At 43.9% G+C, this 26,950-nt stretch overlaps 1 protein-coding gene across 2 annotated transcripts in view; it reads left to right on the top strand.

Moving 5' to 3' along the window:
• LOC124624220 (serine/threonine-protein kinase Nek8-like) overlaps positions 1-21,019 on the top strand; it is a 183,090-nt gene extending 162,071 nt beyond the window's left edge. For both annotated transcript variants that reach the window (XM_047149094.1, XM_047149093.1), the window contains exons 5-6: positions 8,056-8,206; positions 20,635-21,019. In XM_047149094.1, coding sequence (XP_047005050.1) covers positions 8,056-8,206; positions 20,635-20,856 — 373 coding nt within the window. In that variant the 3' untranslated portion in view covers positions 20,857-21,019. The remainder of the gene's footprint in view (positions 1-8,055; positions 8,207-20,634) is intronic.
• The last annotated feature ends 5,931 nt before the right edge of the window (positions 21,020-26,950 follow it).

Genomic DNA, 26,950 nt, shown 5'->3' with positions numbered 1-26,950 from the left:
CAGCCGTACTTGACTGACTCAAGGTCACCACCTGTGTCATGGGACATACCTCAATGCCACTGTGGTTCATGCTTTGCAGTGGTCCACACCCTTTTGGACTGCCCCAATTTAGCCACCCTGTGGCAGACTTCTGATGTCCCTGAAACACACCCCTCCCTTTGCCTTTAGGTGACAATTCCTCAGCAGCTAACATAGCTTGACCTTTTATCCATAAAGGGAGTATTTTTCATTCTTTTTAAGGGTGGGTGCCCGACCCTCATCTTTCAGACCCTCACCCTACCTGCATTTTAACTCTTCCTTGCTCTCTCTGGTGCTCCCCTGCGGGTCCGGGGTAAGAATAGGCCCGAGGTATTCCTACTTGTCGTAAGAGGCGACTAAAATGAGTTTCAAACGTTTCGGCCTTCCATGTGATGGTCCCCCTTGGGGTTTGACCTCCATTTTTCAAAATTCTACAGAAGTACGAGCCTTTTGGGGAAGGACGCCTTACGTGGTGTACCATTGGTCCTCAGTGCACTAAGACCTTGGCGCTGAGCATTGTAACGGCGTTGTCACCATTCCCACTATTCCTCAAATTGGGCCTAAATGCCTGATGGGTTGTACAAGTGACGCCCATAGTGCGTCCCCATCTGCACCTATGATCATGATGGACTTTCCATAGCACCAGACATCCAGCACGGTAGCCAGCCCGTTGTGGTGGGGTCGTCATGTACCCTCTAGGTTGTAGCCCCCTGACAACACAGGGATCGTACTGCCGATACCTCAGCTGCACACTCCCCATGTCGGCCAAGGAGTAGATGCCCGTCTCCTTGGGGCATCAGGACTCCCGGCAACGGTCATCCTGCCAGGTGGCCCTTGCTGAGGCTGGGTGGCACCCGTGGGGAGAGCCCCTGGTCGGAGTGGGTGGTATCGGGGCGGACGTTTCACAGATGAAACGTCAACACGTATCGGGTTGCTCTGCGGCCGAGTCTTTCAAAAGGAAAGGTACTGTCTCTAGTTCTGGTTCTCCTGCCCTTTCCCTCTTGGCCACTCCCTGGGAGGAGGGACAGGCCCGCCGGCTTGGGGCGAAGTACTTCCCCCGCTATTTGAGATGCGTTCGGGGTCCGTTCTTATAAAGACCACCTCCGCCACACAGTCGGCGGCGCTCCAGGCGTGCGACTGCCTAGGGGACATCCCAGTGTCCATTGTCCCGCATCTGGCACTGAATAGGACGCAGGGGGTTATTTTTCATCGGGACCTCCTGCTGCAATCTGATGAGGAGCTCAGGGCCAACCTGGAGCGCCGAGGCGTGCATTTCGTCCGGCGAGTCCAGTGCGGCCCCAAAGACTGTCACATCGACACCGGGGCCTTTATCCTCGCCTTCGAGGGGGATGTTCTCCCGGAGAAGGTAAAGGAGATGTGCTACCGGTGCGACGTGCAACCTTACATCCCGCCTCCTATGCGCTGTTTTTGGTGTTCGCGCTTTGGGCACATATCGTCACGGTCTGAGGCTGAGCCCCTTTGTGGCGATTGTGGACGTCCTCTTCGTGAGGATCGTCTCTCTTATTCTGAGGCCAGGAAGAAGTATGACCGCCTCCATCCTGTGACATTGACCACTTCGTTTGCCTCTGTCGTGTCCACTCCTTCCACGGTATCCTCACCCCTATCCTGTCCCCCCTCCACCTCCTCCCCCCATCCGGGGTCTATGCCACCACCTCCCAAATCCCCAAATCCCTCCCTTCCAAATCCTCCTCCCCCGTGGCCCCCGCCCCCAGTGCCCCAGGGGCCAACCTTCCTCCTCCTACCCCCCCCCCCCCCCCCCCCCCCCCGCCTGAGAAGCGATCCTCTTCTCAGGCGTCCATCGGGGAAACGTTCCGGATCCCAGCTTCTGAGGTCTGGCGTTCCAAAACGGACCCCACGCGTGAGGACCTTCTTCGGGTCCAGCCCATCATCCCTGTGCCTCCTCGGACTTCCAAGAAGGCTCCAAGAAGAAGTCTCTATCCCCCTCTCCACCCTGACACGTTTCGTTTGACACTCCATCCGTGAGTCACTGCTCCCAGCCGTCCTCAGTTTCGCCGGGACGCTCTGCTGCCAGGCGCTCAGCTGGCCTCTCGTCGGCAAATGATGCTGCCCCTCGTACACAACCCGGGACAGGGGCCGCAGCTGTCGATGACTCGATGGAACAGGATCCGCCTCCCGCCGGTTGTAGCGTTGTTCCCTCGAAACGTGGCCTCCGCGGCCATCGAGGTGACCAGCTCTTCCCCCGTCTCGTTCCCCCTCTTTTTTTAACTAGCGATGGCCTTGTTACATTGGAACATAAGAGGTATTCGATCTAATTGGGAGAAATTACAACTGCTCCTCCGCCTGCACTGTCCGCTCGTCCTTGGTCTTCAGGAAACCAAGTTGCGCCCGACTGACCGTATTGCCTGTACCCACTATACCTCGGAGCAGTATGACCTCACCCCTGTGGACGGTATCCCAGCTCATGGTGGGGTCATGTTGCTCGTTCGGGACAATATCTATTACCATCCCATCCTATTGCCCACCGCACTCCAAGCAATAGCTGTCCATATTACTCTTTCTGCTTTTACTTTTTCAGTTTGTACCATCTACACTCCATCGTCATCCGCAGTTAGTCGGGCTGACATGATGCACCTGATTGTTCATCTTCCTCCGCCGTTTTTATTGTTTGGCGACTTCAATGCCCATCATCCCCTTTGGGGCTCTCCTGCATCCTGTCAAAGAGGCTCACTCTTGGCGGATGTCTTCAACCATCTCAATCTTGTCTGTTTCAATACTGGCGCCCCGACTTTCCTCTCGGACTCTACTCATACCTATTCCCACTTGGACCTCTCGATCTGTTCTACCACTCTTGCCGGTCAGTTTGAGTGGTATGTCCTTTCTAACACCTATTCGAGCGACCACTTCCCCTGTGTCATTCGTCTCCTGCACCACACGCCATCCCCACATCCTTCGAGCTGGAACATACCGAAAGCTGACGGGGGACTTTACTCCTCCCTGGCGACCTTTCCGGACCACAATTTTCTCAGTTGTGACAATCAGGTCGAATACTTCACGGCTGTTATCATCAATGCTGCTGAACGTTCCATTCCTCATACTACCTCTTCTTCACGTCTCGTTTCCGTCCCCTGGTGGAATGAGGCTTGTAGAGATGCTATCCGTGCTCGACGACGTGCTTTACGCACCTTTCGCCGCCATCCTACATTGTCGAATTGTATTCGATACAAACGACTCCGAGTGCAATGCCGTAGAGTCATCAAAGACAGTAAAAAAGCTTGTTGGGCCTCTTTCACCAGCTCCTTTAACAGTTTTACTCCCTCTTCTGTCGTTTGGGGTAGCCTGTGCTGGCTGTCGGGCATTAAGGCCCACTCCTCAGTACCTGGCCTGACCTCAAGTAATGAGGTCCTTGTTGATCCTGTGGCTGTCTCAATTGCCTTCGGCTGGTTTTTCGCGGAGGTTTCAAGCTCCGCCCATTACCACCCTGCCTTCCTTCCCAGGAAAGAGGCAGAAGAGGCTCAGCGACCTTCCTTCCACTCGCTGAATCTGGAAACTTATAATGCCCCCTTTACTATGCGGGAACTCGAACGTGTGCTTGCACTGTCCCGGTCCTCTGCTCCGGGGCCAGATGCCATTCACGTTCAGATGCTGGCACACCTTTCTCCGGCGGGCAAAAGCTTCCTTCTTCATACCTACAACCGCGTCTGGACTGAAGGTCAGGTCCCCATGCATTGGCGTGACGCCGTCGTTGTTCCTATACCCAAACCCGTGAAGGATAGACACCTTCCTTCTAGTTACCGCCCCATTTCTCTTACAAGCTGTGTCTGTAAGGTGATGGAGCGCATGGTTAACGCTCGGTTAGTTTGGATTCTTGAATCTCGATGACTACTTACCAATGTCCAATGCGGCTTTCGTCGCCGCCGCTCCGCTGTTGACCACCTTGTGACCTTGTCGACATTCATCATGAACAACTTTTTGCGAAGGTGCCAAATGGTAGCAGTGTTCTTCGATTTGGAGAAGGCTTATGATACCTGTTGGAGAGGAGGTATCCTCCGCACTATGCGCAGGTGGGGCCTACGCGGTCGCCTGCCCCTTTTTATTGATTCCTTTTTAACGGATCGAAAGTTTAGGATACGTGTGGGTTCCGTATTGTCCGACGTCTTCCTCCAGGAGAACGGAGTGCCTCAGGGCTCCGTCTTGAGCGTAGCCCTTTTTGCCATCGCGATCAATCCAATTATGGAATGCATTCCACCTAATGTCTCAGGCTCTCTCTTTGTCGATGACTTCGTGATCTACTGCAGTGCCCAGAGAACATGCCTCCTGGAGTGCTGCCTTCAGCGTTGTCTAGACAGCATATACTCATGGAGCGTGGCGAATGGCTTCCGGTTCTCTGAAGAGAAGACGGTTTGTATCAACTTTTGGCGATATGAAGCGTTCCTTCCACCATCCTTACATCTCGGTCCCGATGTTCCCCCATTCTGGACACAACTAAGTTTCTAGGGCTCACATTGGACAGGAAACTTTGTTAGTCTCTGCATGTCTCTTATTTGGCGGCCCGTTGTACACATTCCGTTAATGTCCTCAGAGTTCTTGGTGGTTCATCTTGGGGAGCGGATCGCACTGTCCTGCTTCGCTTGTATCGGTCCATAGTCCGATAGAAGCTGGATTATGGGAGCTTCGTGTACTCGTCTGCTCGGCCATCCCTCTTACGCCGTCTCAACTCCATCCACCATCGGGGGTTATGTCTTGTGACCGGAGCCTTCTACACTAGTCCTGTCGAGAGTCTTTATGCTGAAGCTGCCGAATTACCATTGACCTACCGGCGCGACGTACTGCTGTGTCGGTATGCCTGCCGGCTGTTGTCAATGCCCGACCACCCCTCTTATCAGTCCTTCTTCGCCAATTCTCTCAACCGTCAGTACGGGTTGTATGTGTCTGCCCTGCTGCCCCCCCCTCCCCGGAGTCCGCTTCTGTCACCTGCTTCGCCAATTGGATTTTGCCCTCCCTACCACCTTCAGAGAGGGTGAGAGCCCGACACCACCTTGGCTCCAGGCTCCGGTTCATATTTATCTCAACCTCAGCTCACTCCCGAAGGAGGGTACTCCGGCTGCAGTGTATTGCTCACGGTTTGTCGAACTTCGTGCTCGACTTGCCGGTCACACCTTTATTTACACCGATGGCTCCAAAACTGACGATGGTGTTGGCTGTGCCTTTGTCGTCGGGGCCGCCACCTTTAAATACCAGCTCCTCGACCAATGTTCCAGCTTTATGGCCGAGCTTTTTGCTCTCCATCAGGCCGTTCAGTATGCCCGCCACCACCGCCATTTATCGTAGGTACTCTGCTCTGACTCACTCAGTGCTCTTCAGAGCCTTGGAGCTCCCTATCCGGTCCATCCCTTGGTTCAATGGATCCAGCAGTCCCTCCATTCTTTCGCTGATAATGGTTCTCCTGTCAGCTTTCTGTGGGTTCCCGGACATGTAGGAGTGCCTGGGAATGAGGCTGCAGATGCTGCATCCAAGGCTGCAGTCCTCCTGCCTCGGCCAGCCTCCCATTGTGTCCTGTCATCTGACGTTTGTGGGGATGTTTGTAAGAGGCTTGTGTCGTTGTGGTGGGATGCTTGGTCATCCCCCAAAGGAAACAAGCTCCGGGCAGTAAAACCGCTCGCAACTGCTTGGACAACCTCCTCCCGACCATCTCGGCGAGAAGAGGTCCTTCTAACCAGGTTGTGGATTGGGCATTGCCGGTTTAGCCACCGCTACCTGCTCTCCGGTGAGCCAGCCCCGCAGTGCCCTTGTGGTCAAGCACTAACAGTGCGCCATGTTTTATTGTCCTGTCCCCGCTTCAGTCAATGTCGTGTTGTCCTGTCCTTGCTATCTGCTTTACCGGATATTTTAGCTGATGACGCTCGAGCAGCTGCTCGTGTTCTGTGTTTTATAACTTTGACTGGCTTGTCCAAAGACATCTAACTTTTTTACTTATCTTATCTGCATCTTTGTCAGGACTTTCTGCTGTGTCCCCCTCCCTTTGAGCTTTACTAGATTCCATGTGCTCTAACAACTGTGACTGGGCGCTAATGACCTCCGTAGTTGAGCGCCCTTAAACCCCACCAAAAAAAAAAAATCTCTCTGGTGCTGTCTGTTTCACTTGGTGTTCATCTTTTCAACATCTGTGTTCGCCATCCCTTGTGTTTTTAGGCTAGGGATTTTAATATATTGCAGAGTGGTGACTCATCCTTTTTTTATTCTTGTGATCAGCCAGCCAAGGCCATCTGCTATATTATTTTAACAACTTTTACTGATTTTTTTCTGTTTCATTATGTTTTCAATTTTGGCTTGATACTTTAATTTTCTACTTCAGTGTGGTTATACACATAGTTTCTCATCTTGTTCCTTTCCCAGATTTCAAGCAAAAGGGTTCCTTTGGGGTATGGTTTCAATCTGAGACCTGTGTGACTAAGGAGAAAGGGACTGATAACCACACAGTTTAGTTATTTTAATCTCCAAATCAACCATACAACCAGTCACATTTGAGAGCCAAACTTCCACTTGAACTTCCTGCTAAAACCAGGTCAACTTTCACCTTGCAATCCCCTTGCAGCAAATTGTTGACTGCCGTAAGATGCACAGGCATGGCTACCATTGCATTCTTATTCTGTCCAACTGTTAGCATGCTTACATCAGAATGTGAATCGATCATATACATAGCAATGGTTTGCTTATTTGCCTCTTATATATACTGATATGATAATGTAAGCAAGCATGATTGGTTCTTTCCATTCATGGTCAAGCTGCCATTAATTACTGGGCCAATCTTGAACGTTTGACACTGATTAACTTTGCTTATGCGCTCGACATTGCTTTAAGGAACTGTCGCATTTCTTTTATTTACAACTTTGCACTCTTGTAGAATTTCATGGCCTGCTTGTCTTTCACTTCCTTGATCTATCATCATGAGTACATCACTCGCTACTGAAAATATAAAGCTGATTTCACTTCTTTCACAGACCACCACAGCTGTTTTTAGTGGTAATAGTAGCTGCACAAACCATACGTGACACTTTAAATTGTGGTGCTTCTTCAGTGATGCTCCTCAGGTGATGCTATGCATCTGACAACATACTATTGTTGATATATTCATTCTGTAATAACTGCTGCATGATTGGTCTAATGGTACATTTCGCTGACTAGTGTTGTGCTCAACTGGAGGTATTTTTATGATGATGGCTTCAGTGCAAAATCAGGGATCACCACGGCTGCCCTGGAATCTAAACTGTTGACTGCTACAGTGAACTTCATGTGGTTTCTGGTAGCATTGTTTTGCGTAAATGCTGAGTCCAACATCGTGAACCACAACTCTTGTTTTTCCTGCAGAAACTTTGGAATCTACACTTTCGTTTATGGGTTAGAAACTGTGTCAAACTTATCAAGCAAACTGCTACCCATACTTCAGAGATAATTTATTGTCCTGATTTGAGCTTGACGGTCATCTGTTTTCTTTTGCAGATGATCTTGCAGCTGTAACAACTGCATCTTCATTGGAAGCCATTTGGTGTTTTGGCATGAAGTCACCATTTGGTTTTGCATGTTTCCTGGGGTCTCTGCACTCTTCAGTATTCCAGGAGTCACCAGTTTACTAACCATCCATCATTTGATAATATCAATTTGGGGAATCAGCAATATTTGATTCAACTGATTTAGTTCACACAGTTAGGAAAATACTACTTGACAAGAATGTGAGTGAATGACAAACTATGAAAGTTAAAGGCAGAGAGAAAATATAATAATGATAAGATGTGCCTGCAGCTCAAAGAACAATAAAATACGTTTTGAATTTTAATCTGAATTTGATGCTTCCCATATTAGCAATAATTTTCCAAATTTTGGTTTAGCTGTAGGAATTTTGTAGAAGATTCTTACATCAAATGTTAATAACATAGCAAATGCTGTTAGAATATATACATTGTTAATCTGAAGCTCAGTTCCATATCTCATGTGACCTTTAGTTGCTCTGTAATTACATCACAGTATGTGAAATGATAGTGGACCTGGAAATTGTTGCAGCAAGTCTCGAGCACAGACACTAGTGGGTACACCATGCTATCTATCTCCAGAGCTGTGTGACGGGCGTGACTATGGGCGTGAGAGTGATATCTGGGCTACTGGAGTAGTCATCTATGAGATGCTTGCACTGCGAAGACCATTTGAAGCCCCGGTGAGTGCTGTACTAGAATGTGAACTTCTAAGATTGTGAACATTGTAGTATTAGGTTAGCACATAAGTAATGGAAGTTATTTGAAGTGTATCTTTCTAGAAATAGTTCATATGATGTTTCAACCAAAGTGCTGAAACAGTGCGCTACCTTCGTAGTGACCCCATGAGCTACCTTCGTAGTCAGTTGAACCAAGATATATTCCTGATAGACTGAAATATGTAACAGCAATACCCGTTCATAAAACTGAAAAGTGAAGGTAAGCTTGCGACCTCTACCACCTACCCCCTCTCCCACCCACACCTTCCCCCTACACCCCATGTATCATGTTCTCAAAACTTTTTGAGAAGGTAGTTTAAAACAGGATACTGTAGCACCTTTCTGATACTACTCTTTTTGCTACTACATACTGAGCTTGGTATTGGTAGAAGTTCCTATACAGAGGAAACAGTACATGATCTCGCATACTGATATTCATTTCTTGCAGACCTACATGAAAATAATTACCCTATTTGCATATTCTGTCAAACTGCCAAGTCCTTTGATTGTGTAGGTAATAAACGAAAATAGTATAGCATGAAGGACATTTGCCTTGCACAGTCGACATCATACCTCAACAGCAGAAGGCAAAAGACTACATAAACAAATGATACCACAGGAATAAGACTAAAGCCGGCCGGAGTGGCCGAGCGGTTAAAGGCGCTACAGTCTGGAACCGCACGACCGCTCCGGTCGCAGGTTCGAATCCTGCCTCGGGCATGGCTGTGTGTGATGTCCTTAGGTTAGTTAGGTTTACGTAGTTCTAAGTTCTAGGGGACTTATGACCACAGCAGTTGAGTCCCATAGTGCTCAGAGCCATTTGAACCATTTGAATAAGACTAAATGCAGAGTAACTGTTTTGACCTGCAAGGGTCCATGCTTGGCCCCATCCTGTTCTTGATCCATAAAATTTATTCATCCAGGATATTAGAGGACTCTTCTAACATGCTTATGAAAAAAGTGTGAGATTATGGTCCCAACCATGCGATCAACAGATGCAACCAGGTGAATATTGGAACAGCCTTACAATTACTTCAAATCAAACAACTTAATCCTTAATTGTACAAAGATTCATATTATGCATTTCCAAACACATTTAAATGATTTAAAAGTATTAAAAGTAGGTGTCCTCGAAGAAAGGATATTGCAGAGACATGGCCCTGTCACTGCAGTATTCTTTCTTCTGAGGAGGAAGTTAGAGTCGGTTACACCAAACAACACTCCCATTTTGCAGTAGTTCACTTATTCACCTCTTTACACAAGCAAGGCTTACAAAGAACTGGACATGGTGGAAGAGAGCAAAGATAATCTTGGCTCAGCGTCCAAAGACTATGCTCCGAATCTAGAGACAAACATATATCAATGCTGGTGTAGACTTCAGACCTCATCGGTGCCACATAGCACTTAGGCCCCCCCCCCCCCCCCCCCCACCAGTACAGAGTACTCTTGAGACGTGAGAGGCCCGGGTGGAGGGATGACCAGGACGTCAGCAGTGGTGGTCCACGGGAACCAGACCACGGTCAGCTCGACAGCGTCGTCGGGGAGCTGTGTGGATAGATGATGTGAAGGAAGGTTCGGCCACTGAACCTGGAAGTGATTGAAGCGTACTGGGCATGCTGGTCGTGCGGCAACTGGTAGGCCGGCGGTTTGTGAGTGGAATGGAGCGACGATGACAATGTCTCCAGTGGGCATGGCGAACACATGAAGCATGTCCAGGTTGACGTCAGGCAGGAAGGGAAAATAAATTTCACCAGGTGGCAGGCAATGGCGGAGGTTGTGCCATGAGCACCGGAGGAAGGGAAACACGACGAACAGTGTTTCATCGCATAGTATTATAGACATGGCGTGGATGATGTCCAGATGAACAGTCACAAACACCTCGAGCGAGGGCACGTTCAAGATGGGAGGCGTGAGAAACCTCGACAGGGCGAGGCAGGCGACAGAGGAGAGGTCGAAGGGACCAGTGAGGGGCCTGGCGGCGAGGGCGTGATCATAGGTAAGCTCGACGAGGGGAGCATGGGGTCACTTGACAGAGTGCGTGAGACCGGAGTAGGGGGCAAGGTTGGAGGAGAGCTCGACAATTGGAGCTGGGAGTCACTCGATTGAGTGTGTAAGTCCGACCTGGAGGGTGTGGTCGGAGCATCGTGAGCCACAACAGTGAGTGGTGTGGTCGTGCCTGAAGGGCCACATGAGCAGCCTTAAGTCTGTTGATAGAGACTGTGACAGCTGAATCTTTCATCTGGATGTCATAGATGTTGGCTGAGCGCCGAAGATCTCGGTATGGGTTGGTATATGGAGGTTGGAGGGGAGCACGGACAGTGTCATCTCGGAGCATGGCGTACTCGCAATTATCCAGATATTTCGGGATGTGAACCTTAGGGCGGGAATGGCTGGCGGGCGGAGTGATGTGGAGGTTGATGAAGTGGCGTCTGACACGGTCCACGAAGGAAGGTAAGTCAGACTGAGGGAGAGAAGCAGAAGGGCTCAAGAGTTCGCCAGGGAGAACAATGTTCTGGCCATAGACGAAATCTGCTATTGTGCCTTTGAGGTCTTCCTTACAGATCGCACGAATGCCGAATAGCACAAGGGGAAGGGTCTCCATCCAAAGAGAGGTGGCATTGAAGAGCCACCTTGAAAGTGAAAGTGCGGTGCCAGCACTCAAATAGCCCGTAACTTTGCGGGTGATATGCTGTGGTATGGATGCTCCAGATGCCGCAAATGTTACAAATCTCGTTGAACAGGGCTGACTAAAATTGTCTGCCCTGGTCAGTCGTGATGATAGCTGGACATGCGAAATGCGATACCCATGACTCAACGAAAGCTTGAGCAACAGTTTCTGCCTTGATCTTGGGGAGGGGGACAGCCTCAACCTAGCGACTTGTTTGGTCGATAGATGAGAGAACATAACGAGAGCTATTAGAGGGGGGGGGGGTACAGGGCTGACAATGTCAATATAAATATGCTGGAAACGCCCAGGAGGGATCGAAAAGGGGCCGACAGGGGGTGAAGCCTGCTCATGTACTTTGCATTGTTGGCATGCGACGCAGGAGTGTGCCCATTGCTGGCAGTCATTGTTGACATTTATCCACACATAGCGCTCTGCTACGAGGTGGGCGGATGTACAAATACCGGGGTGGGCTAAATTATGCAGTACGTTGAAGACAGCGCGATGGAGCATGGTTGGGATGAGGGGGCATAATGTGCCCATACTGTCATCGCACCAGATCTCACCAGAAATGCCAGGGAAGGTGGTGCGAATGAAGTGTAGTGAAGAGGTAGGGTCTGAGGTCAGGTTTCGTGTGCCCTCATCAGCGGGTTGGAGGTTAGGCTGTTCAGAGGGGTCTAACAGCGAATAGACAGTGACAACTTGTGAAAGGAAATCTGCAACTATATTGTCAGCAACCTTTGTGTCTGACATCGGTGGTGAACTGAGATATGAAGTCCATGTATCTGAAGTGGCGAGGAGGCAGGTCAGCTGGCAGGTTTAAAGTGGTCGCACCCAGGGGTTTGTGGTCCGTTAAAACATAGAAATGGCGTCCCTCAATGTCAGTCTTAAAATGCTTGATCGCTCCATAGACTGTGAGCAACTCCCTGTCAAACGTGGAATATTTCCGTTGTGCATTGGTGAACTTGCGTGACGTCTGGCTGTCGATTGTCTGGCTAAGGACAGCGCCAACGGCAGTATCGCTCGTGTCTGTGGTGATGAAAAGCTGCGTATTGGGATGAGGATGCACGATGGTGCAGGCCTCGGCAAAAAGATTTTTGAGGGCAGTGAAAGAGTCAGTCATAGCAGGGGTCCATGGAACGGGCCGAAGTGTGGGTGCCTGCCAAGGCGTCCGTCAATGGAGCCTGAATCTCCACAGCCCGAGGTAGATGTCGGCGATAATAATTAAGCATTCCCAGAAAGAGCCAGAGGTCTTTGAATGACGCAGGTCTGGGTAGGTTTAGTATTGTTTGTACTTTCTCAGGAGGGAGTGAAATGCCGTCGGCAGAGACCCGAATACCAAGAAAAGTGACAGTGGGTTGATGTAGCTGCAATTTGTCTTGGTTGGTATCGATGCCTGCTGCTGCTGCGAGAGTGTCCATAACAGTTTACACATGTCGAATGTTGTCCTCAACGGAGGAGCGGAACACAAGAATGTCATCAATATATGCAAAGCAGAATTTTAGTTCAAATAGATCTTCGTTGATGAAGCGTTGCCAGGTCTGGGTTGCATTTTTCAGACCAAAGGGCAAGAATCGAAACTGAAATAACCCAATCGGGGTGGTGATTACTGTCTTCTCGATGTCTTCAGGTGCCATGGGGATCTGCTGGTCGGCCCGTTTGCAATCAATGACAGAGAACGTGGTCACACCTGTGAGGGAACTGGTAAAGTTGGCAATGTTGGGTATGGAGTAGGTGTCCATAATTGTTCATGTGTTTAGTCGACGGTAGTCTCCGCACATGCGCCACGACCCGTCTTTCTTGGGTGTCATATGTATCGGCATAGACCAGCTACTGGTAGAGGGTTCGATGACGCCGGAGCTTAGAAGTTCAGAAATCTGTTTTTTAAGGTCAGAGAGGTGCTCGGGACAAAGTCAACGTGGTTTACTGGAGATTGGGGGCCTGGTGTGAGGCGAAGCTTGTGAACCGTGCCGTTGGTGATGACAGAAATGTTGCCGGCGGCACGGGAGGCAGTTTGTTTACAATGTGTGGTGGGCGGGGCAAGTGAGGCGTGGTCCTGGTGTTGGAAGCCACTTGGCGGATCCGACGGGAGCCGAGGCAGTGAAGTGTCCCAGGAGTCAATGTGAGAAGATGGCCGCCGGCCCGAAGTAGTGGCACCATGGTCGGGTGAGCTCGGTAGAGCTCGTGAAACGTTAGTTGAGTCCATTGTCTGAGGGCGTGGCCTGTGGCAGCACGGTCGCGGCCGGTGCGCTAGGTGGAAGTGCACTGTTTGTCAGTGACGGTAGCACGGCGGCGCGCAGGAGCCAAAGTTGCATAGTTTGAGGTGCTGTCTGTGAGGGGAGGGGTAGGAGCTGTCAGTACGATGGAGCACAGAGTAAGTGAGTCTTGGACAGGTGATGAAACATGGTGTTTCACACTAGGCCCGGTGAAAGTTTGTGGTGTCGCAAGAAGTCAATGCCTAGTATAAGTTCGTAAATTTCGCACACTAAAAAAGTCCACTCGAGTTTGCAGTTTGTGAAGAGTGAGACGACATGTGAAGTTTAACCTGAGCACTGTAGTTTAGTTGAATTCACGGCTTGCAGTGAAGTATGATGAGGGATGAAAATAACCGAAGCGGAGGTTGCGGACACAGTAAAACAGGGAAAACGGAAGACGTTACAACTCGGGGTCACCAGTGAGGAGGAAGTTCGGGTCGGTTGCACCAAACAACACTCCCATTTTGCAGTAGTTCACATCTTTACACAAGCAAGGCTTACAAAAACTGGACATGGTGGAAGAGAGCAAAGATAATCCTAGCTTAGCATCCAAAGACAATGCTCGGAGTCTAGAGACAAATGTATATCTATTCTGGTGTCGACCTCATTGGTGCCACACTTCCAAGGGAGCTAGTCCTTCAAAGCCTGAAGGATAACTTAGAGAAGTTTAGCAGGAAGGAGATTAGAGACTGGCAGAGTAAGATAGTGAGGCTGATTGTAAGTCATGCTTGGATAGTTAAATTGGTAGAGCACTTGCCTGAAAAAGGCGAAGGTCCCAGATTTTAGTTCCAGTGTGGTGCACAGTTTCAATCTTCCATGAAGTGTCAGGTTTGTTTCCTTAAATTTCAGGTGCTCCATGCTGTGGTGAGGTGGAAGGGGGTGGGGAGTTTGTGTGGGAATAATTGGTCCAGCAGCTGACAGTAGTGTGTGTTGCTTTTGGTACAGACTTTCATCTCTTTGTCTCTTTGTGGCTAATTATCCTGTGTTGTTAACAAATGGGCATTTTGTGGAGTGAGAAAAGGAAATAATTCTGTACACTTAAATGCTGTTACACAGTAACGTGTGGCACGTAAGATTACTCAGTCTTTTTAAACAGGAGAGTCATATTCTCTTTATAAATGATCTAATTGGTGTAGAGCTGAATGTCAGTGATGTTGCACAGGCTAAAATGATGCATAAATCCTTCAAACTGTTCCTTGTGTTCTAGTACCAGTGCCTTCATCTTGAAAGGCATATGTAATTGATTTATACCATCTGTGTTAGTTTGAGGGATTAGGTGATGTTGTTTTCCTTGTCACACTGAAATTGCTTTTTAATAATGATTTCATAATCTTTATGCAAATTATTTTGGCTTTTGTTAATTTACCTTCTGGTTACTTAATAATCCCAATTCTTCAGAACATAGACATGTGACATGACAATTAGCTCCACCTGAAAGCTTATAAGAGATGTAATTGCTTCTTTTGAACTAACTTGAACTTGAATGATATTGGAACTGTCACTGTGAATCTTAAGACCATGATAACTGTGGATTTGACACTGACATCAGCTATTTTCACCCTTCCCATACACAGTCCCTCCCTATAAGATTTTTACACTCTTTAGTATTTTGCCTCAAGGTAGTATGAATAAATCATGTATACCAAGTTCTCTTGAAATTATTCCAGGTGTTCCAAAACTATACGAGAGAGAGAGAGAGAGAGAGAGAGAGAGAGAGAGAGAGAGACAGACAGAGAGACAGACAGACAGAGAGAAAATTGGTTTATTTGCCACTGTATGCAACAGCAGATAGCGTTTATCAAGACGTATCATTGTTGAGCCATCAGTGAGTAAATTAACACACTGCCTAACAAAGACCAGAGTCCATAATCCAAGCATGTGATGTGATATCAGTGTGGGAAGTCAGTAATCAATCTTTCTGGTTTGGTAGTGAGCAGTTCGCTATGGAAGAGTGGTGATCTTAACTGTGGACCACATAGATCAACTAGTTAGTGTATGTGATATGCTGACTGTATTGGCAACTGCCTTTGTCAGTAATGACTACAGAGCTGATCATACGCTACTGGCGTCAGTCCAATTCACAGCCTCTTTGACCATATTGTAACTACCTTCCTATTGTCTTGTACATGTTGATTGCTGTCCTTTGTGAAAACTGCAATTCAGAAAGAAATTCCAATGATCCCCAGGTAGAAAAATTTGGTGGCCAACAACATGCTGGTGCTTGTGACACATGTTGGCTTCAACACCCATCACAAAAAAGGGAGTGGGGGCTCAAGAATAACCTTAAAAAATGAAAATAAAAATTACTTTAAAATTATGAGGCCATATATGAAACTTCCTGCCAAATTAAAACTGTGTGCTGGACTAAGGCTCGAACTTGGGATGTTTGCCTTTCGCAGGCAAGTGCTCTACCAACTGAGCTACCCAAGCATGACTTGTGATCTGTCCTCACAGCTCCAATTCTGCCAGTACCTCGTCTTCCACCTTCCAAACTTTCCTCATTCTGGAAACACTCCCAGGCTGTGGCTAAGCCATGTCTCTGCAATACTTTTTTTCCAGGAGTGCTAGTTCTGCAAGGTTTGCATAGAGGTACAGCATAGAGTGTGACCTGGCGAAGATTGCATCAGCATCGAGGCATACCAGTGTTGAGTTTGTATCTGTTCTTGGGCGCCATGACCGACCTCATTTGAACTCTTCTGTCAAGAGAGTTAATTTGGAGCTGGAACGGCTGCTCATGTCGGGTGCGGGGTCACACATTGGTGTGGTTCATGTTGATTCTGTCAGTAGGTGGGATTATACTAGGCATGGCCTTCACCTCAACAGGAAGGGGAAGGGTAAATTGGCTGGGGAAATAGCAGGAAAGTTAAAGGGGGGAGGCACTGTCATGAGTGGTAAAATACCAGTGGTTATAGGATTCAGAAAAGACCCTTTTTTAGGGTAGGGAGGACAGAAAGAAAACAAATTTTAAGAGAGGTTAGAACTGAGACAAACCTTCAGTTTGAGAAAGAAATCAAAAAACATAATTCCAGCTTATTACATCAACATAAACAGCCATTGGTTAAGAATTTTCAACTGTCAGCAGATATTTTAACTCCATCCAATTTTAAGTCAGTCAATGTGAAATGTCAGCTATCTTTATTGCATCAAAATATTCGAGGACTGAGAAATAAAATTAATGAATTAACTATCTGCATAGATGAATTAGAGTCTTCAAACCCAGCTGACATAATCTGCCTCTCTGAACATCATGTGACCACTGGTATAGAACTTTTAAGTGTTACAGGGTTTAGGTTAGCATCTCACTATTGTAGATCAGAAATGGAGAAAGGAGGAGTTGCCACATTCATCAGGAACTGTCATAAATTTAAGAACATAGACATTTATAAATTTTGCCTAGAACAGCATATGGAAGCATGTGCAACAGAATTAGAATTTCACAAAAAATCTTTCATAATATTAAGTGTATATCGAGCACCTGCAGGTAACTTTAATCTGTTTGTAAACCACCTTGAAGCTGTACTGGCCCATTTAACAACCAAAAACAAAGAAATAGTGGTTGCTGGTGATTTCAATGTAGATTTCCTTAAAGACTCTCCCAATAAGAACCTATTTGAGTTAGTAACACTATCATTCAACTTAATTCCCACAGTAAAGTTCCTCACTAGGATAACCACTTGCTCACAAACAGCCATTGATAATATCTTTATAGAAAAGTCAAATGAACAAAATTATATTACAAAACCAATAGTCAATGGCCTCTCAGACCATGACATGCAGTTCCTTCTGTTAAATGTTAATACTGAACAGGATATAAAATCTGTTAAATCTGAGCTCACGAGGGTAATCAGTAAGCCAAAAATTGATTATTTTAGGACACTCCTCAGAGACATTCAGTGGACTGATGTTTACAGTGCTCATGGCATGAATGAAAAATATAACATTTTTGCTAATAAAGTGCTTACCTTATTTGAACACTGCTTTCCCCTAAAACTTACCAAGGTTAGAGCAAAGTCTACAAAGAAGCCATGGATTACTCGAGGAATAGGGGTATCTTGTAAAACAAAAAGAAAACTGTATCTGTCAATCCGAAACATTTCCAATGTTGATGCTATAGCACATTATAAGAAATACTGCAAAATATTAAAGACTGTAATACGGATGTCAAAGCAAATATATTACAAGGAAAAGATAGTCATATCAGATAACAAAATAAAGACAATATGGGATATAGTGAAGGAGGAGACCGGTAGAACCAGACATGAAGAGGAACAAATAGCATTAAGAGTAAATGATGCATTGGTGACAGATGTGTATAGTGTTGCAGAACTTTTTAACAAACATTTTATAACTGTTACTGAAAAGATGGGGTTGTCAGTTTCGGTAGATGCTGCTATGGATTACCTTAGACCAGACATTTCAAGTAACTTCCATAATATGAATTTGACCCTCACTACCCCAACAGAAATAATGTCCATCATGAAATCTTTAAAATCAAAAACATCTAGTGGGTATGATGAAATATCAACAAAGTTAATTAAAGAATGTGATTCTGAGCTAAGTAACATATTAAGCTATCTGTGTAACCAGTCGTTTATCAGTGGAATATTTCCCGAATGGCTGAAATATGCTGAAGTTAAGCCACTGTTTAAGAAGGGAGATAAAGAAATAGCATCAAATTTCCGTCCAATTTCACTGTTGCCAGCATTCTCAAAAATTTTCGAAAAAGTAATGTACAGTCGTCTTTATAACCATCTTATCTCAAATAACATACTGTCAAAGTCACAGTTTGGATTTCTAAAAGGTTCTGATATTGAGAAGGCTATCTACACTTACAGTGAAAATGTACTTAATTCATTAGACAAAAAATTGCAGGCAACTGGTATATTTTGTGATCTGTCAAAGGCATTTGACTGTGTAAATCACAATATCCTTTTAAGTAAACTAGAATATTATAGTGTAACAGGAAATGCTGCAAAATGGTTCAAATCTTATATCTCTGGCAGGAAACAAAGGGTGTTATTAGGAAAGAGACATGTATCAAGCTATCAGGCATCATCCAACTGGGAACTAATTACATGTGGGGTCCCACAAGGTTCCATTTTGGGGCCCTTACTTTTTCTTGTGTATATCAATGACCTTTCATCAGTAACATTACCAGATGCCAAGTTTGTTTTGTTTGCTGATGATACAAACATTGCAATAAATAGCAAATCAAGTGTAGTCTTAGAAAGATCAGCCAATAAAATATTTGTAGACATTAATCACTGGTTCCTAGCCAATTCTTTGTCACTAAACTTTGAAAAAACACACTACATGCAGTTCAGAACTTGTAAGGGGTGTCCCAAGAGTATATGTCTAACATATGATGACAAGAAGATAGAAGAAGTGGACGGTGTTAAATTCTTGGGATTACAGCTTGATAATAAATTCAACTGGGAGGAGCACACCACAGAACTGCTGAAGCGTCTTAACAAATCTCTGTTTGCAATGCGAATTTTGTCAGACATAGGGGATATAAAAATGAAAAAGCTGGCATACTATGCTTACTTTCATTCCATAATGTCATATGGGATTATTTTCTGGGGTAATTCATCAAGCCAAGCTAAAGTTTTCCGGGCACAAAAACGTGCAGTAAGAATTATATGTGGTGTGAACTCAAGAACATCCTGCAGAAGCCTGTTTAGGGAACTAGGGATACTAACTACAGCTTCCCAATATATTTATTCCTTAATGAAATTTGTCATTAAAAATATATCACTTTTTCAAACCAATAGCTCAATTCATGGAATCAATACTAGAAATAAGAATAATCTTCACAAGGATTTAAAGTCACTTAGTCTTGTACAAAAAGGTGTGCATTATTCAGGAACACACATTTTCAATAACTTGCCAGCAGCCATAAAAAGCTTAACAACCAATGAAATTCAGTTTAAGAGAAGCCTAAAGGATTTATTGGTGGCCAACTCCTTCTACTCCATTGATGAATTTCTGAGGAAAACCAACTGATTTGTATATAAGTACAACATATCTTCTGCACAATTTCAGTGCAGTAATGTGTCCACTGAAAATTTGTGTGTGTGTGTGTGTGTGTGTGTGTGTGTGTGTGTGTGTGTGTGTGTGTGTGTGTGTGTGTGTAAGTGTGTAAGTATAATCTAACTTCTGCACCATTTCAGTGCAGTAATGTGTTCATAGTAAATAAGTATTACAGTAGTTGTATTACATGTTTCTTACCTTATAAATAAATAAAAAACTTTTTTATTTTAAATTCAGTGCAATAGTATTTGTAAAATGACTCTTAGTGTTCATTAAAAAATGACGATCATTCCACTTGGGACCTGTGGAATGGTACATTAGCTTATTTGTTTTAGTTTAAATATTTGTCATGTATTGTTGTTTTTCTGACATGTTCCACATCCTGGAGGACCTCCTCACTACGGATCAATTGGAATGAAAGTAAATCTAATCTAATCTAATCTAATCTTCTTTGAAGTTTGGAAGGTACGAGATGAGGTACTAGCAGAACTGAAGTTGTGAGGACAGGTTGCGAGTTGTGCAGTTGGCAGAGCACTTGCCCACAAAAGTCACAAGTTGGTCTGTCTGGCACACAGTTTTAATCTTCTAGGAAGTTTCATATCAGTGCACTCTCTGCTGCAGGGTGAAAATCTCATTCTGGATGAGGCCACATAATTTAGTAACCACTTCATACAAAATTTAAAATGCTGTTGGAAGATGAAAATTTCAAATAGAACTACATGTTTAAAAACTGAATTCATTTTCTCTTTAAGTTTGAGTGTGTAATGCCTGCTGCAATACTGAAACAGTTTTTGAGTGTCACTGCAGTTGGATCTATGAGTAAAGTTTGCAATAGGAATGATTTTCTGAGAGACGCTCACAAAAAATAAGTTATTATAAATACCAGGCTGTTCAAATGTGGAATAGGTGAAACTAGTAGAGTACCAAGCTTGATTGGAGAGAGATTATAGTAATTTTTCCATGATATCCCTTCCTTTATGAACTACTATTGGTCTCTACTTACCCTTTATTTATATACCAGCCATTCTCCTTGCTGCATGTTCTGCCAACTTCCACTTTATTTTGATTACAGTTACAATTATGTCTTCCATAATATTAAAATTGTGTGCTGAACTGTGACTACAACCAGGATATCTATCTTGGGTGGGGCAGTGAGCTGCCAGTGCAGCTATCCATGAAAACCTCGTAGATCAACTCAGTTTCAGCTTGTCCTTTGTTTCCCTACCTTGTAAGTTACACAGGTGGTTCTCTCTCTATGCTGCTTAACAAGCACTTGGTTTATGAGCTTTTTGAAGGTAAAATAACATGTTAAAAAATAAATTCCAAATTATCATGTGAGCTTCATTAAATTAGTTGTTATAAATTTTGAATTATTTAAATTGTGGACAGGTACTAGTATTATTTATTTATTTCTGTTAGATACTGTGTTTTCATTGCAGACTTTAGCTTCCTTGGTGATGCAGATATTGCGAGCAAGAGTACCACCAGTATCAGCAACTCATTATGACTCTACAGTTCATGATCTTATAACAATAATGCTACATAGGGAACCTAAGAGTCGGCCATCAGCTCGGCAGCTGCTAGCACACCCAGCCCTCATAGCAGCTGTTCATGCTGCTCCAGTAACTTGTTTTCACTGCAGTGAAGCTTCTTATGTCTGACTGTGGATTATGTGTAAAGAAATGTGTGTTTGTACCATCATGTGGTTTAGAACTGGTGGTGGTGGTGGAGGAGGAGGAGAAATATTACACCATGAATCTACCAAGCAGTCGAGTATTAATCACCTATGTATCACTTAATCACTTATGTACACAATACTACAGTTAAATCTATTTAGCCATTTATTTATAGAGTAAAAGGGCTCACAAAACATGAAACAAAATATTTAAAGCTTTTACCAAATTTTGAAAGATGTCTATGATACAAAATTTGTTCATACCTCTGCATTCATTTTTAATTAATGACACAGTTTTTAATATCCTTACATAATTTATTTTTGACTGCATATTATTTATAGTCTTTTGAGTATGAATTTAGATTTCAAATAACTTCCTGTCCAGTTTCTTGTGCCATGAAATATTGTCCTTTTTGTGGGACCTTCATTTTATTTAGTGTTTTTGTTTCTAAGCACGTATTTTGGAGACATGAGTGAGCATATCTTGCTTTTCAAGTATGAATTCAAATGAATTAAGTTTCACAATACCTACTACAGACTATGATGCAGAAATCATTTGTCATCTTGGTTTAAATTTTGTGAATGCTACACATCCCACAGAACAGGGGATGGAGCTAATTGACCTTATACTACATGGCTGCAGAAAATTCAAGAATATTAAATTGTATATTACTGGCATGATACAATGACAGGGCATTGATTGGAGATTCATTGTGGCTGTAAACTTTGACCTTAAAATTGTGCAAGAATGTAAACTAGACATGTACTGTTACAGAGGTGGGCTTAAAACACTGTACTTGGTGATGTTAGTACAAAATGCAATGCTGGTAGTTTTACTTTTAAAAGGATGCCCTTGCCTAAGTGGGTGAATAATATCATGAGGCTTCATCATAGCTATACAGGGCAGGCAGCTATGAAATGAAATGTCCAAAGGTGGCAAGGAACTGAGTTACTTATTTTATTTCTTTATTTATTGCATATTTAGTCTGACTAAATTATGGCCTTAATGCCCTCTCTTACATCTTACATCTGAGCAGGAACAACACATACAAAAGATATTGATAAAATATTCACAATTTTCACAAGAAATTTTAGAGAGACTGAACAAACATAGTGACAGCATGTCATTACCATTAGCTCCAACAGTTTTAAAGCAAGCACCAGCAGAAGTATTTCCACAAAAAATGCTAAAAGCATCAGAAACAATCACAGCAGCTACATCAATAGCAGAGCCACCTCTGCTACCAGCAACGGCAACAGAATCAACCAACTCCGCCAAAAGTAGTAAAAGCATCAAGAACGGTTACACTAACAACAACAAATGCAGTAACAGCTCCATCAACTGCAGATCCAGCCCTAATACAAGCAGGAAAATCAACAGCAAAAGCAACAGAACCATCATTAGCAACAGCAGAACCATCCACAATAGCAGCAGAATGAACTCCAACATTATCAGGACCAGTACTGTCAACTAAAAAAACTTCAGACAGCAGACGGAAGCCAGTGCCTCCATCCCATCTAAATGATTTTTTAGTGGAAACCAGAAAGAGGAGGAAGCCCACAAGAGAAACAGATTTGACCTTATTTAAGTCAGTAAAGCAGAGAAATCTGCAACAAGGTATTTACAACTTTAAAATAATCCACCAGAATGTACAGGGCTTGAGCAAGAAATATGAACGATTAGACATGTTTGTAAATGAAACTATGCCTGATGTGCTTCGTATTAGTGAACACTGGCTATCTGATGCCAAATTAGAACTTTTTAAGCCTCTAAACATGGTACTAGCTAATAAGTTTTGCAGATCGACTATCAGAGGTGGGGGTGTATCAATGTATGTAAAGAGCACATTTGATTTTAATTCCGTAAATGTAAGTAAATATTCATTAGAAGGAACAACTGAATCATGTGCAGCACGTATAAAGGTACCAAATGATGAAATTAATGTTATATGTTTATATAGACCTTGCCGTTGGTGGGGAGGCTTGCGTGCCTCAGCGATACAGATAGCCGTACCGTAGGTGCAACCACAACGGAGGGGTATCTGTTGAGAGGCCAGACAAACGTGTGGTTCCTGAAGAGGGGCAGCAGCCTTTTCAGTAGTTGCAAGGGCAACAGTCTGGATGATTGACTGATCTGGCCTTGTAACAATAACCAAAATGGCCTTGCTGTGCTGGTACTGCGAACGGCTGAAAGCAAGGGGAAACAACAGCCGTAATTTTTCCCGAGGGCATGCAGCTTTATTGTATGATTACATGATGATGGCGTCCTCTTGGGTAAAATATTCCGGAGGTAAAATAGTCCCCCATTCGGATCTCCGGGCGGGGACTACTCAAGAGGATGTCGTTACCAGGAGAAAGAAAACTGGCGTTCTACGGATCGGAGCGTGGAATGTCAGATCCCTTAATCGGGCAGGTAGGTTAGAAAATTTAAAAAGGGAAATGGATAGGTTGAAGTTAGATATAGTGGGAATTAGTGAAGTTCGGTGGCAGGAGGAACAAGACTTCTGGTCAGGTGACTACAGGGTTATAAACACAAAATCAAATAGGGGTAATGCAGGAGTAGGTTTAATAATGAATAGGAAAATAGGAATGCGGGTAAGCTACTACAAACAGCATAGTGAATGCGTTATTGTGGCCAAGATAGATACGAAGCCCACGCCTACTACAGTAGTACAAGTTTATATGCCAACTAGCTCTGCAGATGACGAAGAAATTGAAGAAATGTATGATGAAATAAAAGAAATTATTCAGATTGTGAAGGGAGACGAAAATTTAATAGTCATGGGTGACTGGAATTCGAGTGTAGGAAAAGGGAGAGAACGAAACATAGTAGGTGAATATGGATTGAGGGACAGAAATGAAAGAGGAAGCCGCCTGGTCGAATTTTGCACAGAGCACAACATAATCATAACTAACACTTGGTTTAAGAATCATGAAAGAAGGTTGTATACATGGAAGAACCCTGGCGATACTAAAAGGTATCAGATAGATTATATAATGGTAAGACAGAGATTTAGGAACCAGGTTTTAAATTGTAAGACATTTCCAGGGGCAGATGTGGACTCTGACCACAATCTATTGGTTATGACCTGTAGATTAAAACTGAAGAAACTGCAAAAAGGTGGGAATTTAAGGAGATGGGACCTGGATAAACTAAAAGAACCAGAGGTTGTACAGAGATTCAGGGAGAGCATAAGGGAGCAATTGACAGGAATGGGGGAAATAAATACAGTAGAAGAAGAATGGGTAGCTTTGAGGGATGAAGTAGTGAAGGCAGCAGAGGATCAAGTAGGTAAAAAGAAGAGGGCTAGTAGAAATCCTTGGGTAACAGAAGAAATATTGAATTTAATTGATGAAAGGAGAAAATATAAAAATGCAGTAAGTGAAACAGGCAAAAAGGAATACAAACGTCTCAAAAATGAGATCGACAGGAAGTGCAAAATGGCTAAGCAGGGATGGCTAGAGGACAAATGTAAGGATGTAGAGGCCTATCTCACTAGGGGTAAGATATACCGCCTACAGGAAAATTAAAGAGACCTTTGGAGATAAGAGAACGACTTGTATGAATATCAAGAGCTCAGATGGAAACCCAGTTCTAAGCAAAGAAGGGAAAGCAGAAAGGTGGAAGGAGTATATAGAGGGTCTATACAAGGGCGATGTACTTGAGGACAATATTATGGAAATGGAAGAGGATGTAGATGAAGATGAAATGGGAGATATGATACTGCGTGAAGAGTTTGACAGAGCACTGAAAGACCTGAGTCGAAACAAGGCTCCCGGAGTGGACAATATTCCATTGGAACTACTGACGGCCATGGGAGAGCCAGTCCTGACAAAACTCTACCATCTGGTGAGCAAGATGTATGAAACAGGCGAAATACCCTCAGACTTCAAGAAGAATATAATAATTCCAATCCCAAAGAAAGCAGGTGTTGACAGATGTGAAAATTACCGTACTATCAGCTTAATAAGTCACAGCTGCAAAATACTAACACGAATTCTTTACAGACGAATGGAAAAACTAGTAGAAGCCAACCTCGGGGAAGATCAGTTTGGATTCTGTAGAAACACTGGAACACGTGAGGCAATACTGACCTTACGACTTATCTTAGAAGAAAGATTAAGGAAAGGCAAACCTACGTTTCTAGCATTTGTAGACTTAGAGAAAGCTTTTGACAATGTTGACTGGAATACTCTCTTTCAAATTCTAAAGGTGGCAGGGGTAAAATACAGGGAGCGAAAGGCTATTTACAATTTGTACGGAAACCAGATGGCAGTTATAAGAGTTGAGGGACATGAAAGGGAAGCAGTGGTTGGGAAGGGAGAAAGACAGGGTTGTAGCCTCTCCCCGATGTTGTTCAATCTGTATATTGAGCAAGCAGTAAAGGAAACAAAAGAAAAATTCGGAGTAGGTATCAAACTTCATGGAGAAGAAATAAAAACTTTGAGGTTCGCCGATGACATTGTAATTCTGTCAGAAAGGACTTGGAAGAGCAGTTGAATGGAATGGACAGTGTCTTGAAAGGAGGATATAAGATGAACAAGGATAATGGAATGTAGTCTAATTAAGTCGGGTGATGCTGAGGGAATTAGATTAGGAAATGAGGCACTTAAAGTAGTGAAGGAGTTTTGCTATTTGGGGAGCAAAATAACTGATGATGGTCGAAGTAGAGAGGATATAAAATGTAGGCTGGCAATGGCAAAGAAAGCGTTTCTGAAGAAGAGAAATTTGTTAACATCCAGTATAGATTTAAGTGTCAGGAAGTCATTTCTGAAAGTATTCGTATGGAGTGTAGCCATGTATGGAAGTGAAACATGGACGATAAATAGTTTGGACAAGAAGAGAATAGAAGCTTTCGAAATGTGGTGCTACAGAAGAATGCTGAAGATTAGATGGGTAGATCACATAACTAATGAGGAAGTATTGAATAGGATTGGGGAGAAGCGAAGTTTGTGGCACAACTTGACCAGAAGAAGGGATCGGTTGGTAGGACATGTTCTGAGGCATCAAGGGATCACCAATTTAGTATTGGAGGGCAGCGTGGAGGGTAAAAATCATAGAGGGAGACCAAGAGATGAATACACTAAGCAGATTCAGAAGGATGTAGGTTGCAGTAGGTACTGGGAGATGAAAAAGCTTGCACAGGATAGAGTAGCATGGAGAGCTGCATCAAACCAGTCTCAGGACTGAAGACCACAACAACAACAACAATGTTTATATAGACCACCAGGTGGAAACTTCGAAGTTTTGTGACCTGATAGAGAATGTTTTATATCACAACTGAACAACTTAGTAATTATAGGAGATTTCGACATAAATGTATTAGCAGATAAGTTACACACTAGACTATTCAAGAATACTCTGCTTGAATATAATGTAAGATACCTGATAAACACTGCAACCAGGGAGACTGAAACATGCCAGTCTGCAATAGATAACATAATCACTGGTATTCATCTTTACGATCTTACATCTTCTGTTATTATAAGTGCTTTGTCAGACCACCATGCAGTAGAACTAAGTGTGCACATAAAAAAGGTTCCTACACACAGTTGCTATAGATATATTAGGATGAATACAGACCAAAATATAACTCAGTTGAATAATATGCTAAGGAATGTGGATTGGAACAGTGTTCTAACGACACTTCATAGTTATCGCAAATTCTCAAGTGAACTATTCTACATTCTTAACCAAGCCTGCCCATTAATAAAAAAGAGAATTCAGTCACATGCTGTAACCCGAAACTGGATATCAAGTTCAGTCACTGAGGCTAGAGAAAATCTAAGATGGTATGAGTATGCTATGTTAAATGACTTGAGCAATAAAAAATTAAAGGAAGAGTTCAAAAAGTATCAGAAATACTATGTAGACCTCCTAATTTCAGAAAAACAGAAACATTTTGAAAGTGTCATTCAGAACACAAATAATATCTCCAAAACATCATGGTCACTAGTAAATAGAGAAATAGGTAAATCTGGGAACCATACAACTGAAAATCACTTGCTGATAAACAGCACAATAGAAACTGATCAGAATAAGATAGCAGATCTATTTAACAATTACTTTGCTTCTGTTG

This window comes from Schistocerca americana, chromosome 1 (genome assembly GCF_021461395.2).
Source record: "Schistocerca americana isolate TAMUIC-IGC-003095 chromosome 1, iqSchAmer2.1, whole genome shotgun sequence".
NCBI classification, from domain to species: Eukaryota; Metazoa; Arthropoda; class Insecta; order Orthoptera; family Acrididae; genus Schistocerca; species Schistocerca americana.
The sequence above is the reverse complement of the archived record's forward strand: the minus strand, read 5'-3'. Positions and strand labels throughout refer to the sequence as shown.